The sequence below is a fragment of the Zootoca vivipara genome, chromosome 6 (assembly GCF_965207765.1).
Source record: "Zootoca vivipara chromosome 6, rZooViv2.hap1.1, whole genome shotgun sequence".
Classification (NCBI taxonomy): Eukaryota; Metazoa; Chordata; class Lepidosauria; order Squamata; family Lacertidae; genus Zootoca; species Zootoca vivipara.
Genome location: NC_142589.1, coordinates 19,099,127 through 19,116,731, shown reverse-complemented (window position 1 = coordinate 19,116,731; position 17,605 = coordinate 19,099,127). Strand labels below are relative to the sequence as shown.

Sequence of the window (17,605 nt, the reverse complement as noted above, 5' to 3'; positions counted from 1 at the left end):
TTTAATCTTCATAACACCCCTGTGAGGTAGGCTAGGCTGAGAGAGACTAAGTAGCTCAAAGTCACCCAGGGAGCTTTATGGCTGAGTGAGGGATTTGAACTCTGGACTCCCAGGTCCTAACCACTACACCACACTTGCTCTCTAGTACATTTACACACACACACACACACACACACAAAGAATGTATAGAGGATGCAGAAGGGAGCAGAGGACAGTTCAACTCAAAAGATTTAGGGTGACGAGTGCACAGCTGATCTCTGAATAGCTGTCACCACAGAGCCTAGGGCTTGCCGATCAGAAGGTCGACTGTTCGAATCCCCACGATGGGTGAGCTCCTGTTGTTCTGTCCCAGCTCCTGCCAACCTAGCAGTTCGAAAGCACCTCAAAGTGCAAGTAGATAAATAGGTACCGCTCCGGCAGGAAGGTAAACGGCATTTCCGTGTGCTGCTCTGGTTCGCCAGAAGCTGCTTAGTCATGCTGGCCACATGACCCGGAAGCTGTCTGCGGACAAACGCCTCCTCCCTTGGCCTATAGAGTGAGATGAGCGCCGCAACCCCAGTCGTCCATGACTGGACTTAATGGTCAGGGGTACCTTTACCTTTACAAGAGCATAGGAACATAGGAAGCTGCCTTATACTAAGATCATTGGTCCCTCCAGCAGTGCCAGATTTAGGGCAGTGCAAGGGGTTCCCCCACACAGGGCACCAATCTGAGGGGGGACCAAATTGAGAAGATCCATTTTGGGGCGCCAAATTTTGGCCCTCTGCAGGGCACCATATTATGAAAGATGACCAAATTTCCACCCCTGCATCTAGCTCAGTATTATCTGCAGGGTTTCAAGCAGGGTTCCCACCCACTACCTGGAGAATGGTGGAATTGAACCTTGGGGGGGGGGAATTGGTGTGCAAAACAGGTGCTTTGCAACACAGCCACAACCCCTCCTGGCTGGAATCTCCGGATGCTGTCGATAGAATCGCTGCACGATGGCAAAAACAAGTCAGTCCCCCTTCTGTGGCAATGGAATTTGGTTTGACATGAGCAAAATGTTCTGCTTTGGCAGTGCAAGCCTAAAGGCTTATTTTGAATCTTGTAAACTTTTAATGGTTTGTTTGTTTACCCAGGATGCCCCTCTGGGCATTACGGTCCAAATTGTGAGAGGCAGTGCAAGTGCAAGAACGGGGGGCAATGTGTGACCACCACGGGAACATGCCAATGCCCAGCTGGTTATATTGGTGCCGACTGTGGTACTGGTGAGTGGATTGGAATGGGTTGTATGTAATGCAGCCGCTTCTTATATATTGAGTGGCGAAAGGCTGAGCCGAAAAATCAAATATTTGAAATATCATCATGAAATTTACACAGGCTGTTTTTTTTTAAGGTGACGTAACCCTGAACCAAAATATCACATTTTAAATTTTTTGTCGTAAAAATGACAGAAGCTGGTAAAGTCCTTTGTTTTATAAAAGATCAGAATATAGCACAAGTTTAGCACTCATTTATGTGTTCTTTGCTCCCCCCCCAAAAAAAATCCATTTGACAATAATATGGAAATGAGTACTAAACTTGCACTCTGTTCTGCCATATTTCTTAAAGTGGCTTTTGCATCATGTGCAAGCTCAAATATAATACAGAAGTTAACAGTTAGGGAACCATCAGGAAAATGCAACAAACCTGTCACTTTATTGGAGACAACCCAGTTTTTAAGTGCAGACTGAAAGTTGGTAACATACTAAGGGTTGTTGGAATGAACCCAGCCTGTGCCTTTCTTTTTAATAAAGGCCTAATAAAGGGGTCAGCTTTAATAAAGGCCCCTTTAATAAAGGGGTCAGCTTCTCCTTTCCAGAACTTTCTCTGTATCAGGAAACATCACTGGTGGAAAATAACTTCCCCTCCCCACCTTCCAATCTGTGAAATTGGGTTGCTATTCCTTACCGTAGGGTTGCAGCCTTGATTACGGAGATGTGCTTTTGGGAGTAAACACTAAGAAGACTCTGCTGTAAATGAGACCTTTATTTGTTGCTCTTTCTCCCCCCCCCACCTCCATAGCATGCCCACCCGGTCGCTACGGTGCGGACTGTGCCCTAGTGTGTTCCTGTGGCAACACCGCCACCTGCCATCATGCGACAGGCCTCTGCCTTTGCCCACCGGGAAAAACTGGCCCCAACTGTGAGCATGGTAAGTGTTTGCAGCAGGGGGAGCAGGTGGTTTTCATCCCAGGGCCATGCTCCCTTTCTAGGCAACGTCCTGGGGGCTGCATGCCCATGGTGGGTGGCGCCAGATGCAAATGTGTGGGCGGACGATGGAAGAGATTTTTCTCTTTTGTACGCTAGTTTCACATGCACCTTGCTGTCCTCCACCCAGGCAAGGAAGAAGTGTCATCGGAGTTCAGCGACAAAGTCCAGCCAGGCAAAAACTCTAGTGGTGCAGTGCAGGGCCAGTGACGGGTGCGGTGTAGCTTGGAAGAGTTTTGAGAGCCAGTTAGAAGACAATATTTGCCTCCAGGCCTGAACTTCACCCCCACTGCCTGCCATTAATGTAAAGTGTCATTTTGTCCAAGAGTCCTGTGAGCATAATGCTCCGGATCATGGCCTTCTCTGTGGCAGTCTCTAATCCAGGCATCCCCAAACTGCGGCCCTCCAGATGTTTTGGCCTACAACTCCCATGATCCCTAGCTAACAGGACCAGTGGTCAGGGATGATGGGAATTGTAGTCTAAAACATCTGGAGGGCCGAAGTTTGGGGATGCCTGCTCTAAGCTGTGAATCTCCCATCCAACAAGTTTTGGGCTCATTCATAACATACTCTCCAACATTTCTCCGATGATAATAGGGACATCCCAAGGAAAAGCGGGACATTCCTGGATCAAATCAGAAAGTGGGACAGCTTCTGTAAATCCAGGACTGTTCCTGGAAAATAGGGACACTTCTTTATCCTGTTTTTTGACACTTGAGATGCATATTTTTAGGACCCCATCTTTCTTCTGCAATTTTAATTTGCTTTAAACTGTTTTTGTGCTTTAAACTGGTTTTGAATTTTGTGTTTTAATAGCTGTAACTCACCCTGTGACCTTGGGGTGAAAGGCAGGTAATAATAATAATAATAATAATAATAATAATAATAATAATAAATTACTCACTGAAGTTGGTGAGAGTACTGTTGCACACTCATGTCCTGCTTGTGGGCTTCCCAGAGGCACCTGGTTTTGGCCACTGCAAAAAGGATTGTGGACTAGAATGGACTCTTAGTCTGACCCTACCATTTTGGGGAGGGCTGATGCTTTCTATGCTCTGATTGGCCACTGTGGAAAGCAGGATGCTGAACTTTGTCCTTTGGCCCAGTCCCAACAGGGCTGGCTTCATGTCCTGTCATCACACTGCTCCGTCAACAGAAATAGGTGTCTGACCCTGGCTATCCCCAACCACCATCTCTCGCTCTCTTCTTCGCCACCAGGCTGTCCAGGGAACCACCACGGAGCCGGCTGCAAGCAGACGTGTGCCTGCCGAAATGGGGGGATCTGCCTCGCGACCAACGGCTCCTGCCTGTGTGGGCTCGGGTGGATGGGGAAGTTTTGCGAATTGGGTAATTCTGCATATGCGGCTCCTATTCCCTCTTGCTACAAAGGTGCAATTGATCCTTCTGCCTTCCCCCGCAGCTTGGCTGCGGTCCAGACTGCTGGAATTTCACTAGAGCTGCTGTGCTAAAACAAAACAAAACCCACCTTCGTTTTCCAACCACATTTGCAGGTCATGAACGTGGAGGTGGGGGTTTCAAATGTTTTAGAGAGTGAATTTTGATGCACGGAAGTTAAACTCATTGGCACGTCTCCTGACAATTGAGTTTGGTTTAGGTCCTGGTTGGCTGGATTAAATGTGCCTTTGGTCCGATCCAGTAGACCAAACTGTTTTTATTTATCGTAATCTCCTTGGGTGATTTTTAAAAGTGCATTAGACAAATTAATGGAGGCCAGGGCTACAATTGGCCACTAGTCATAATGGCTATGCGCCATCTCCAATGTCTGAGGCTGCATGCTTCTGAATACTGGGCTAGGGGAGAAAGCTTTTGCATTCAGGTCCTGTTTTCAAGCTTTCCACTAGGGCAGCGTATCTCAAGCTGGGTCCCCAGTTGTTGTTGGACTAAAACTCCCACCATCCTTAGCTAACAGGACCAGCGGTCAGGGATGATGGGGGCTGTAGTCCAACAACAGCTGGGGACCCTAGTTTGAATAATAATTTTATTATTTATATCCCACCCATCTGGCTGGGTATAAAGCAATACTTTAGGGTATTTGCTTGGCCACTGAGAGAACTGTACTAAGATGTAGTTACAGGTAGGTAGCCGTGTTGGTCTGAGTCGAAACAAAATAAAAAAATTCCTTCAGCAGCACCTTAAAGACCAACTAAGTTTTTATTTTGGTATGAGCTTTCGTGTGCATGAAGGAATTTTTTTTTATTTTGTACTAAGATGGGTGATGCTCTGAAACAATTTCAAAAGGATATTCTAGAGAGAATCCATTCCATTCTGCCTTGCATGCAGAAGGTCTAGGATTCAATCCACCACATTGCCAGGTATCGTGGAGAGCTGCTGCCAGTCAGTGTAGACAGTACTGAGCTAGATGGCTTAAAGATCTGCATCAGCCAGCTTCCTTTTTTATGAGAGTAAAAGGGGCGGGGAGTAAGCCCATGATGACTGTTTTTCTCCTACCATTAGATATGTGTGATGTCAGTCACAGATGTTCTCCAATTGGCATACTGTTTTCTTAATTGAGATCTTGCGTAATTTCCCCCAGAAAAAAAAAAATGCTTATGTTTGAAACAAAGCAGGATCTCTTGGAACCTGCTTGATTATAAATCTTGATTTTGGCCTGCTTGAGCTTGAACGAGACCACCTCTTTACGAGCAGTGTGATAAACTGAGACACCGTCTTCCCCCGCAGGATGTCCGCCAGGGAGATACGGAGCCGACTGTCAGCTGAGCTGCACCTGCCAAAATAACATGACCTGCGACCCGGTGTCGGGAGCCTGCCGCTGCGGGAAAGGGCACTATGGAGATCTTTGCCAACACAGTAAGTGTGGCCACTCCTGTTGCTCCGGAAATCTATTGCAAGGTTAGGCCAAGCTTAGGATGGTTAGACAAGAGCTGCTCTTGTCTCCAGAAATAGGGTGTGGCCGCAGCTCTGTGGCAGAGCATCTGCAGAAGGTCCCAGGTTCAATCAATCAACCCAGTGGCCTCTCCATTTGAAGTTTCAGCCAAGTCAGAAAAGCTAGTCGTGCTCTCAAATTACAATGTGGGATAAATTTCAGCTTGAACTTAGAAGCACAGGGGAGAAAGGGGTTGATGCTGCTGCCCTGGGAAATATTTGTGGATGTCAATGCCCCCTGAAGTCCATCATCACATAGGGGTTTTGAGGAGGAATCCCACCTTTAAATTTCACCCACTCCCTTAAAAATCACCTTGTATGCAACCTCAGTTTTACTGCCCAAAACAGTGGTGGCAAAATGGTGGCATTTGGGGGCTGGGGCGGAAAAACAACAACACCCTTGTTTATTTTGATAATGGCAGGCTGAACATGTGAAATTGATGGACCTGAACGATGGTGAGTTGGCAAAGGGCAATGCAATGAATCCAAATCCAAGGGCTGTTTAGTGCTCTTTGGTTAAGTGGGTCGCCAGCTGCAAGAAGCCAAATGGAATCCCCCGTCCCCAAATATCTCTTGGTACTCTTTTTATGTGGATGTTTCCAATTAGATTCCCAATGGCTTTCCATTTCCCTTAGCTTGCCCAGCTGGATTTCATGGAGTTGGTTGCCAGGAGATATGCGACTGTCAGAACGGAGCCACGTGTGACCCGACGACAGGGGAATGTGTATGCGCCCCAGGTTTCTACGGCAACCAGTGTCAGAAAGGTATGGAACTTTCCGGAAAGGAAAAGTGGCTGCAGAAAGCAGGATTGAGTTTCCTTCATATCAGCTGATGTTGAGGGGGGATTGCAGACCTGTTTGGGCAGTGTCTCTGCCCAACTGCATAGGGCAACTTTGACAGGACGTCGGGGAAAACCCACCTGCCAAGTTGGGCTGTGGGAGAGAGAAATATCTGGCCCACTTGGCCAAAAAGGTTCTCAACTCCTGCTATATATACTATTTAGGAGGATAGTGAGCCATTCCACCCAGGTCTGAGCCATTCCATCTGTTTCTTTAACTGTCAGTGGGGCGGTACTCTCATTTTAATTTTGACTTCCTTGGCTTGAAGGGAAGCTCTTGTTGAAAGGATATCATTCTCTTGCCCTATGGCTGTAACAGTGATGTGGCAGAGATTTGGTTCGGTCCGCACTTTAGCACACTGCCTGAAGCAGTATTCATACTGAAACTTGGGCTGTCCTTCGAAATTCGATGCCTCTGAATTTTGTGATGCTCTTCTTCAACTAAGCAAGGTGTACAAAACTCTGCGTTAGGAGAAAGTGTGTAAAGAAATGCGTGCATTAGTGAAAATGACATTATTTTAGGGGAAGCTGCTCGAAAGGATGTGTATGTTTGGGGAAATGTACGCTGAAATTTGGATTAATTTTTGTGAGATTACATCAGAGCCAGTAAAGTAAATAAATACATATACCCATAACACCATAAAATTAGAACAAGTTGAAAGCAGCACAAGGTTCAACAGGATCATTAAAATTACTATTCAGAAACATTACGAAGGAAACCCATTTCCCCAAGAACCTATTAGGTTGGTATATGTGTATTAAGATAATTTGATTACTATAGACCAGATTTTTTCAAACCATTCTCGTTTAGTAGGAGATACATACACCCCCTGCCCCAGTTTTAAGTTATAATAATCTTTACAGCAGTTAAATGGTTGATTACTTATGTCTTGCTCATCTTCCAGGATAAACATCCTTCAGATAGCATAGCAGCAGTAATTTACATTCTAAGGGCGCATAATATCCTTACATGTCAGAAACATAGTTTGCGTTTGAAAGCAACTCCGGAAAATGCGTATGTTGTCTGCTCTATTTAAAACATCCCGGGGGGGGGGGGGGGGAGACTGTAAAGAAGGATTTGAAAAATAATAATAATAATTGAAAACTGCTGCAGAAATATGGAGAACTGAGCATACTGGAAAGATGAGAAATGGGGGCGGAGGCGGGGAATGAAACGGACCAATTTGCCTACCCTTAGTAAGAATGGATATCTCTTTCGTGGCCACAGCGTGTGACGTGGGGACATATGGAGACAAGTGTCGACATCGGTGCGACTGTGAGGGGAACGCTCCGTGCGAGGCGACCAGCGGCCGCTGCCTCTGTCCTCCTGGGAAAACGGGTGCCAAGTGCGACGTGGGTGAGTACGTGGCTGTGTATAATCTTTACAAAGAAACAAGTCACACCGTGTCGAGGGCAGGAGTGGACTGGCTTCCATCCGGCTGGGCCAGCAATGCAAATAGGCCCCTTTCAGTTGCAGCAAGTTGGAGACTCTGAGCTGCCTGCTAGTCTTCCACACCTGAACACTTCGTGGCCTTCAGGGACGCAGGTGCACTAGGCCAGGCATGTCCAACAGGTAGATCGCGATCTACCGGTAGATCACAGGACGTCTGTAGTAGATCAGTGGCTCCCCCCAAAGCAGCTCAACAACTATGGCTCCCCTAAAAAAAGCTCAACAACTTTGACCTGAACCCCAAAAAGGGGGTAGATCACTGCCAGTTTTAAACTCTGTGAGTAGATCGCAATCTTTTGGGAGTTGGCCACCCTTGCACTAGGCGATCCGATACCTGCCGGCCTCTAGGAGCTTTTTGTACATGGAAGTGTACCTGGAAATTGCCCCTGCAGCCCCGAAGTTATATTAATCAGCAGCTTGCAGGAGTAACCAGCTGTTTTGGCTGTTGCAGCAGTGCTCGCTTTTCTGCACTAGTAAGAGTGTGAAGGTGGGGGACTTAGGAAGCCACCTGAGTCAGAGCATCGGGTCTATCTAGCTCAGTAATGTCTGCACTGATTGGCAGTGGCACTCCAGAATTTCAGGCAGGAGCTTTCCCTGAATCTACCTGGAGCCACCAGGGATTGAACATGGGGCCTTTTCTGCATGCAAAGCAGATGCTCTACCACTGAGCTATGGCCCTTTTGGTTGCTTTTAAAAAAATTCTTGGCTCATCAGTCATGAGGTTCTCAGAGAGACAGTGCCTGACCCCATCCCCTAAGGCCCTGAAATTTCTTCCATTTCTATGGGACTGCACAGCTTTAGCTCTTCCTCTTTACCACTAAGAGATGCTCCCAGTCCAACCCCCTGCAATGCAGCTGTCCCATAAGGGAATTGAACCTGAAGCCTTGGCATTACCAGCATCATGCTCTAACCAACCGAGCTATTCAGGATCCCCCCCCCCAAGGTTAACCACCAGGTTCTGCTCCCTTAAGTGTCTTGCCTTGGACTGATGGAAATCTGCCCATCTTATGCTAAGGGCGGGGAGCCAGCTTTAGCAAGTGGGTCAAATGTGACCCTCTAGGCCACATGCGGTCCTGGGTTCCTCACCTCTGCCATACATTGCACTTAAGATTCCAGGGGACCCTGTTGCTATGGGATTACCTCCTCTGCTGAGTCAAGGCCTCCCAGTCTCGGGACATTTTTGTGTTTTAAATGTGTGCGGCAGAAGCTTAGCTCCCCCCGGGTGAGATGCCTTCCTAGCATTGCACCATCTGTGATTTGACTTGTTCCTCTTGTTAACTCAGATTGCCCACTGAAGAAATTTGGCCCCGATTGTGCTCTGACGTGCGAGTGCTCCATGACCAACGCTTACTGCAATGCCCAGAACGGCCGCTGCGTTTGCCTGAATGGTTACATGGGGGCAATGTGTCGAGAAGGTAAGGGGGCCAAATTGGCCACTGTCTTAAGAAATCCTGGACTATTTTGAGTTTATCTATGTGCAGCAGCCTGCTTTGGCCTCCATCATTCCACTGTTCAGCTGCTAGTAGGGAATGACCTGCTTCCATAATACTGTTCCTCAACCAGGTGAGGGAAATGAGGGAGAATCTTTACAACTGACAATGTGGGTTTGTTTTTTTTTACTTTCAGTGTGATGTGTGTGTGTGATTATATATACAGTGGTACCTCGCAAGACGAGTTTTTCGCAAGACAAATTCGTCTTGCGATCTGATGGTGACTTGCAAGACGAATTCGTTTTGTGAAAAAATTGTCTTGCGAATCGCGGTTTCCCATAGGAATGCATTGAAATTTAATTAATGCGTTCCTATGGGCAATAAAAGAAATTTCAATGCATTCCTATGGGAAACCGCAATTCGCAAGACGAATTTTTTGCAAAGCGAATAGACTCATGGAACGAGTCTTGTGAGGCACCACTGTATAAGCACACGGTAGGGGGGAATGGCCAGTGTTGGTTGTAAGAAACTAAAAGTATCATTGAGGTTTTGAAAGGTTTAAGTCTGGCAAAAACAAAATGGCATCCAATTCTATCCAAACAAAGGTGAAAATGTGTTTCTTGATATATCATGCAATATTTGGTTACAATAAACAACTTTCCAAAATATATAGTACACAGCTACATATAAAATCAGACACACACACACAAATATACCCATGTTAGGTGGTCATATTCAAGGAGATCATTTCCTCACCAGCATTTCCTCACCACCTGCAGAATAAAGTAGTCAAGTCCAAAAAAGGCTGCAGCACTTGCACTTTATACAAATCCATTGTGTGCATACATAGAAAGACGGAGACAAGTTTGTGTAGGTATCCCTCTCTCTATAATAATTGTACTGGTCTGTCATTACATGTAATGGTTGTCTGAGCCCCTAGGGAGTGCAAAACACACAGACGTGAGCTGAGTTTTGAAAGCCAGCCCCTGTAGGAATCCACCTCGGACCCCAAATGGGGAGAAGGAGGTGCTGCCATGACATGCTGAGAGGCTTGCCCTCCCTCAATTTCTCTCTCACTTACTGGAAAAGGCTTCTCTTGGTACCAGAGATAGAAAGAAAGAAAATGTGGGGGTTGTTTTGTGTGTGAGAGAGAGGGAGAGCAGGGCTTTTTAAAGGGGAAACTCACAGGAACTCAGTTCCATCACCTCTGTGTGAAAATAATAATAATAATAATTTTGAGGTTGATACCAAATTTTGTCCTCACTCAGGGTGCCATATTATGAAAGTCCCTCCCTTGTTCTTTTCATGGGAAGATTTGGGAGGGAAACAGAGGCAGGGAGATAGTGGCCTCCTTTCTACTCAGCAGTGCCACCCCTAAGAGCCGCCTCCCACCTGGGATGCTTTTCAACCAAGACAAGTGATGAATCAAGGCAGTGAAACAGAGGAGCATTGTTTGTTTCACCCAAATAAGCTGTGATCCATCTTAACCTAGTGGTTTTTTGGGGGAGGGATACTCAAGGGTACCAGCACCTTTCCCCCCCCCCCAGAAGAAAAGCACTGTCTAGTCTCTATAGGCTTAGCTTTTACTCGTTTTGTTTGGGTGGGTGGAAATCAGGATCCCTGGTTGTGCTTTCTTACCATAGTCATGGAAGGAAGGAGCAAACTGGGAGTCCTCAGGCATCATCCCAGTATGATTTAAGACCTAGGTCATGCCCACACTTACAAGTGTCAGACTAGGACCTGGGGGACCAGGGTTTAAATCCCAACTAGAGCACAGTGTTGTCCTGGGGATCAAATATGAGAGGCATGCACACCACCCTGAGCTCCGAGCAGAAAAAAGGTGAGATAGAAATGCGATGAAATGAATATGACAGATAGATGAAGGGACACAGCAAAACTAACACGTCTTCACTTTTAGGTGGCCTACCACAGCTGCTAACCCACACGAGACGACAACCGGAACAATGTGAGTTGTTTTATATATAGATATATGTGAGCTCAGAGCTGGCTGATGTGGGGAGAGAGGGGCATCAGAGCTAGGAACATAGGATGCAGCCTTGGACCAAATCAGACCATGGGCCCACCTAGTTCCATATGGTCTACATCAGGCATCCCCAAACTGCGGCCCGCCAGATGTTTTGGCCTACAACTCCCATGATCCCCAGCTACTAGGACCAGTGGTCGGGGAAGATGGGAATTGTAGTCCAAAACATCTGGAGGGCCGAAGTTTGGGGATGCCTGGTCTACATCAACCTTGGGTTCCCAGATGATGATAGGCTACAACACCCACCACCCTTGGCTAGCAGGGTCAGTGCTGAGGGATAATGAGAACTGTAGTCCAACAGCAACTGAAGACCCAAAGAAAGGCTGGTCTGCAGGGTTTCAGGCTAAGAGATCTCTTCCATCTATACTTGGTAGGCCTGGGTGATACTGAATTTTTCGCTCCATAGGACGCATTTTGTCCTCCCAGAAAGCAAGGGAAAATGTCCCTGCGTCCTATGGAGCGAAGGGTGCCCACTGCACTTGGCTCTCGCTCAAGCAAAGTGGGAGCTGTGCGCAGTGGGTATGGTACCCAAGCGACTCTCTGTCCTCTCGCTTCACAGCTGTAAAGTGGGCTGACCCAGAGCCACTTATCCACTGCTTACAGCCCTCCAAGCCAGAGCTGCACGCAGCAAGAAACCGGCTGTGGGGGGGCAGCAGCGTGATTACCCCTGCCAGAGTCAGCAACAGCATCAGCGCGCACCCTTCAGAGCGCTGATGCCACCGCCGGCTCTCGCTAGAACGGTGGGCAGCGTGGTTGCCCCTGTCAGAGCCGGCAGCAGCATCAGCGCGCTCCCTTCGGGGTGCTGATGCCACCGCCGGCAAGACGGGGGCAGCGTGGTTTTCGCCGGTGTCTGCAGGGTTGGGGGAGGCAGGAAAAGCCCGGTAGCATCGCTACCAGGCTGCCCCTCCTCCCCTGCTCCCTTCGCTGGATTGGTCCCTCCGCGGCTGCTGCCTCCTCCGCTTCCCCTCCAGCGCCCCCCTCCCAGCCTTTTAGAGGAGGAAAACCAGAAATCTGGTTTTCCTCCTGTAAAAACGAAGTGTGCCCTATGGTCCGGTGCACCCTATAGAGTGAAAAATATGGTATATCGATACATCACCCAGGACTGGTCCTCATTGAGCCGGCAGGCAGCTTCTTTAAACTGCTCCACTGAGGAGGCATCACTGTCTGCGCCTCTGGGGAGCAGTTTAACAAAGCCCCCAGCATGCAGGAGGGGAAGGCTTGATCAACTGAGCAGGTGGCCAGTTAAAGGAAGCCTGCTTCTTGGCTGGTCAAGCCCCCACAGAACCGGTGGGGGCTTCATTCATCTGCTCACTGAGGGGCACGGGCAGCTGCAAACCCTTCAGCAGAGTGGTATAAAGATTCCACCCACCTGTACAGTGGTGGTGCCCGAGGCTGCTGTGCAAACAGAGTGTTTGCGCAGCTCTCAGCTGCCCTGCCGACTTTCTCTCAGGAGAAAGAGGTTGCCCACCCATGGGAAGGCGGAGGGGAGCCCTGTGAATAGAGCCCAACAGGTTCCGTGGGCTTGAGCGCCATTGGACAGGCTGCATCTTTCCTCCCCTGAGCAAAAGCAGGCAGGTGCCTTTGAGGGAGCCCCTGCTCCCGCTTGCCTTAGTACAGTAGCTTGTTCCCTCCACACGCTGGGTGCTGGGAACAAGCTGCATCAACCCTGGCCTCCCACAAGCAAGCAAAGGGAGCGACCAGTCTTTCCTTCAAAGTGCCCAACTGGGAGGGAAAAGACCGGCTGCTCAGCTGGGAGGTGGGCACCTTCCTGCCCCTCCTCACAGCTTGTGAGAGCCAGAGCTATATGATAAAGGGGCTTCTTCAGCCAAAGGGCTGGGTGCTGTATCTGGCTGCTTCTTCCTCCCCTAAGGCGGGAAGGAAAAAGTAGCCAGATACAGTGGTGCCTCGCTAGACGAAATTAATTCGTTCCAGGACTCAATTCGTCCTACGAAAATTTTGTGTAGCGAGGCACCGTTTCCCATAGGAATGCATTAAAAGTCAATTAATGCATTCCTATGGGCTTCGGGGGCCTGGCGGCGGCAGCGGTACTTGCTCTCTTGGCTCGGGGAAGGCAGGCAGGCGCTTGTTCTCTTGCCTGCCTGCCTCCCCCGAGCCAAGAGAGGTGTGTGCCACTGCCTCCCCCGACAGAGCCGGCATTTGACAGGGCTTCGGAACACCCGTCAGATGCGGGCTCTGTTGGGGGGGGGGAAGAGGAACGAAGGAAGAGAAAGCAGCCCTTTCTCCCCCTGCCGCCGACAGCTTCCCCCCGCCCGACACAGCGTGGATCGGAGGAGAATCCTCCTCTGATCTGCGCTGTGTCGGGCGGGGTGAGGGGAAAGCGGGGCTTTCGGCAGCCGGCAAAAAGTCCCCACACCGGCGCGCTTCTGCTCCGGGTGACGGGGCCGATGCGGGGGTGTTTTGCCGGCTGCCTTCCCCTTGGCTTCGGGAAGGCAGCCAGCGAAAACGTTCCCGCACTGGCGCGCTTCTGCTCCGGATCACGGGTGCTTCAGCTCGGGGAAGCAGGCAGGGAGATGGCAACAGCCCCGGAGCTTCCACGGGCTGTTGCCATGTGCCTGCCTGCCTTCCTCAAGCAGCACCCGCTGATCCTCCGCTCCCCCCCATCCCGCCTGTCAAACAGAGGGGATCGTAGGGGGCTTCTCCTGCTGCCGCCTGGCACACAGACGGCGGCTGCCGAGGCAAGCAGCTGTGTGCCAGGCGGCGGCGGGAGAAGCGGCTCCTCCACTTCTCCCACCGCCGCCTGGCACACAGCCGACATCGGACGGGGCTTCAGAGAGGCGCAGCGCTTCTCCAAAGCCCCATCCTCAGCTCCCGGGTGTGCGTGGCGGTGGGGGGAGAAGTGGGGGAACGGATCCGTTACTTCTCCCCCCCTTCTTCCTGCACTCCCCCCCTTCTTCCCGCACTACAGCCCTTTGTGTTCCGCTGGTCTCTACCGGTTGCCCCTCACCGGCAGAGATCAGCGGAACACAAAGGGGAACCAGCTGCAGCGCAAGAAGGAGGCAAAGGAAGATCAGCTGAGAGGCGGTGACAGCTGTCAGTGCCTCTCAGCTGATCTCCCTTTGCCTTCTTTCCTTGCTACAGCTGGTTCCCCTTTTGCTAGACGAATGCCCCTTTCGCTAGGTTTTGCGATCAGAGGTTTTTATGGCCACACTTCGCAAGACGAAGTGGCGGCCATAGAAAACCTCATCGTCTTGCGAGGCAACCTCCAATCGCAAAACCTATTTCATATAGCATAAAATTCGTCTTACAGGGCATTCATCTAGCGAGGCACCACTGTATCGTGATATATTAGTATACTTAGATGCTGAAAACCGTACACTGCCCAGCCCTAGTACCTGGAAATGTTGGGGATTGAACCCCCCCCCCAGGGACTCTACCACTGAACTATATAGCCCTGTTGCTGAGGCCATGCCTGCCAGCACAGAAAACCATGGTGTTGCTCCTCTAACACATTATAATTTTCTCTTATAGCTGCACAGTCTCGGACTTTTTACCGGGCTCCCTCCAGGGTGGTTGCCCCATCTTTGAAGCACTAGTTTCTGGACTCATCACTTCCAGCGCAGACTTGTGCAGAAGCTACAAGGGTTGGCTGCCAAGTATGGAACTGGCTCACCTGACTCGCGACACACCAGCTTGCAGATCCGACCCCTCAAGAGCGCAACAAATCCAAGATTGTGTCCAGAGGAATTGTCATCCTGCACAGACAGAGTGCAAACAACTCAAAACAAGCACATATCCACTTCAAACCAACAAGGCGGTGTGGAGCACCCCCCCCCCAAAAAAACCCGCCATCTCATCCACTCACAAAATCTGGAAACCATTTTTTAAGCATAGCCATTTTGTCTCTGAGCTTCCAGACTTAAAAAGAGCAAAAGCTTGTAATTACGAGTTATTCTTGTTTGCCTGGAATTATTAATAGCAGGATTCTGTATTTATGTAAAGGTATTATTTATGGGCAGGTGTATCAAAAGTTGCATCTTCATACATGCTATGCAAAAGGCCCTATGGGTCTGTGTAGCCTCTGGAAAGTGTGGGAGACAGAGGGTGGAAGTGTGTGTGTTTGAAACACAACATCACTGGCACTTGAGATAGAATGATCTCCACAGCCCCCATACTAGCTAGCCAAGAGCTTGAGAGTGGCAAGCTGCTGGGAGAGAAGAGGATAGCTCCCTTTAACTCCCAGAAGGCCCCAGGTGCAAAAACATGGCACTACAAAGGTGCAGGCTGTTTTGCTGCCTTTCCATGATCCGGCCTAAGGGATTTGTAGAAGAATCATAGCCTGGCACCTCATTTGTCAAGCTCTGCCACTCCGGAGTCTGCAGATGCACCAGCCAGCCTGAGATGGTCTGTTGGGTTGCTTACTTTAGGCTGCCTTTTGCGTATACAAAGGAGCTATGAAGCCTGAAATCTAAAGCCTAAACACATCAGACTTGGGGAAGTTTGTTTTAACTGCCTGGCTTTGCATAAGCTGAATTGATGCTCATTGCTCCATGAGGGGCGAGAGCTAATCCACCTTTCGCCAACCTGGTGCTCTCCTGCCGTTTTGGACTACAACACCCATCAGCCCTCACCAATATATCATCAGAGAGAGATTGCAAGAGGCAAGAGCTTGTGAAATGCTATAGGGACATCTCTTCTGCTGCAATCCTTGTTTTCCCATCATGGAAGATGGAAAAGACTATGGAACTTGTTCAGAGCAAGAGCTAAAAAGCTTGTTAGATTAATTCATGCAGCCCTATGGTTGTTGGTTTGTTTTTTAAAGTGCTTTTTCCTCCTTGTTTTAGAGACTTTATAAGCTTTTTTTGCCTGGCCTTTCCCTATACAGCCATGAGGGAAAGCTACTTGCTGTTTTTAAACAGAAACTTGGAACTCTGCCGATTCTGAAACATGCTTGGTGGCCCACAAACTTTCTGCTGCGTGTCCGACAGCCTACATTGTACTTGCAATGAAGTACTTTGGTGAAGACTCTGCTTAAAAATAAATTTGGGAACCAAGACAGGATGAAAAGGACAGGATTTTATCAGCCTGCATGGAGGGGTTAGATCCTGAAGGCTGAACACCTAGAGAAGTTTTCCTTTTTAAAGTAGCGATTAACCACAGAAATTGGTTAATCACAGGAGAGCAACAACCAAACAATTCAGGAATTTCACCCCCAAACACACACCTTCACCCTTTCCCTCAATCTTTTATCTTGTGAAAGGCGAGGTAGGTTTACAGCAAAGGCATCAACTTACCTTGACCATCCATTGCCAATCTGGAAAACAGAAGTTCCTAGTGCCTCCGATAAGGAACTCCACTGAGCCAGGAGACATGGGAAATGCTCACTGCCCAAGCTCCTTTTTACAAGGGCTAAGTCTTGGGAAATAAAAAGAGAGCAAGTTAAAAACTGAGCTACTGTAGCAGAGAGAGAGAGAGAGAGAGAGAGAGAGAGAGAGAGAGAGAGAGAGAGAGAGAGAGAGAGAGAGAGAGAGAGAAAGAACTCACCATCACCACTGAGATTTTATCGTGTGTCATGCATAAGAACTTGAACCCGGCTTTAGAAAGTAATCAGAAACTGTGGAGCTGTACAGTGTTTTATATGTGAAGGTTTTAGCTTTCATATTTGTGTCTGGGGACAACCCACCAGAAACTTCCCCCAGCTAAAATTTAATAGAGCAGAGTTTTGCCTGTTCAGCTTAATGGAAGTTGTTATTTGCAAGATTAGTGCTCCTTTGTCCATAATGCCATAGCCTGTTTTCAAAAGCGGCACCTACCTGCTATCAACCCTCTTTCCTGTTCCCTCAGAGTTGTGTTTTACCCCCAAGCAGATCCGTGGAAAATAATGGACTTAAGCCAGTCATGCCCATTACATTGACTTTGTGTTGGACTAAGATTTGGACACAACCCATGACCTCTGACTTGATCCTGCCACCGGTTTACAGATCTTTGGGTTTTTTTCCAGCTGCAAATACTGCAGAACATATTGCCATATGTCTGACAAAATTATAATGTTGTTACTTGCTTCTATTAAAAATATATATATTTATATTTATATACACACTTTATGCTATCCTCCGTGAAGGATTTTTGGGCCACACAGTATTATGTCCAACACAAAAATAAAAAATTATTTGGGGTTCCCCCCCCCACCGCCCAAAATAACAATAATCACGTTGCATACACAGATGGCCTCTCTGTCCTCCCTAGTTCTAGAATTCCGATTACCACCAACCTGAATGGCTCTAATAAAGGATGAGACAAATTCACCGAAAGCAAGGCGAATGATGGCTGCTAAGCTCTGTCTCTGCGACCAGAGGCAGTGCATGCTTCTGCATACAGTGTTTCTCCAAAAATAAGACACCGTCTTATATTTATTTTTCCTCAAAAAAAAACACGGTGGCTTATTTTCAGGGGATGTCTTATTTTTTTTTAGAAAATTAAGTATGGTACAGTTTAACCTACAAGGTTAAACTGCCTATCACTATGGCTTATTTTTGGGGTATGGCTTATTTTCGGAGTGTGGCTTATTTTGGGGATATGGCGTATTTTTGGAGAAACACAGTACCAGCAGTTGCTGGAAACCACAGGTGGGGAGGTTGCACTTGCAATCAGGTTCCACTTGCAAACTTCCCACAGGGATCTGGGACAGCGAATGTGAGAACAAGAATCTGGATTGGATGGGCCATTGGCCTGATCCAGCAGTCTCTTCTT

The 17,605-nt window shown here is 48.5% G+C and overlaps 1 protein-coding gene and 1 long non-coding RNA gene across 6 annotated transcripts in view; one reads left to right on the top strand and one right to left on the bottom strand.

Moving 5' to 3' along the window:
* The window catches only part of MEGF6 (multiple EGF like domains 6), a 201,376-nt gene extending 184,417 nt beyond the window's left edge, over positions 1-16,959 (top strand). For all 5 annotated transcript variants that reach the window (XM_088671670.1, XM_060276165.2, XM_088671671.1 and 2 more), the window contains 9 exons: positions 1,122-1,250; positions 2,047-2,175; positions 3,450-3,578; positions 4,932-5,060; positions 5,771-5,899; positions 7,202-7,330; positions 8,707-8,838; positions 10,772-10,819; positions 14,387-16,959. In XM_088671670.1, the coding sequence (XP_088527796.1) occupies positions 1,122-1,250; positions 2,047-2,175; positions 3,450-3,578; positions 4,932-5,060; positions 5,771-5,899; positions 7,202-7,330; positions 8,707-8,838; positions 10,772-10,819; positions 14,387-14,451 (1,019 nt within the window). In that variant the 3' untranslated portion in view covers positions 14,452-16,959. The remainder of the gene's footprint in view (positions 1-1,121; positions 1,251-2,046; positions 2,176-3,449; positions 3,579-4,931; positions 5,061-5,770; positions 5,900-7,201; positions 7,331-8,706; positions 8,839-10,771; positions 10,820-14,386) is intronic.
* LOC148685266 (uncharacterized) lies at positions 9,395-16,270 on the bottom strand. The gene is made up of 3 exons (XR_015950459.1): positions 16,150-16,270; positions 14,529-14,610; positions 9,395-9,626 (listed from the first exon to the last, which is right to left on the bottom strand). It is a non-coding gene; the product is annotated as an uncharacterized LOC148685266 (long non-coding RNA).
* Positions 16,960-17,605: the final 646 nt, after the last annotated feature.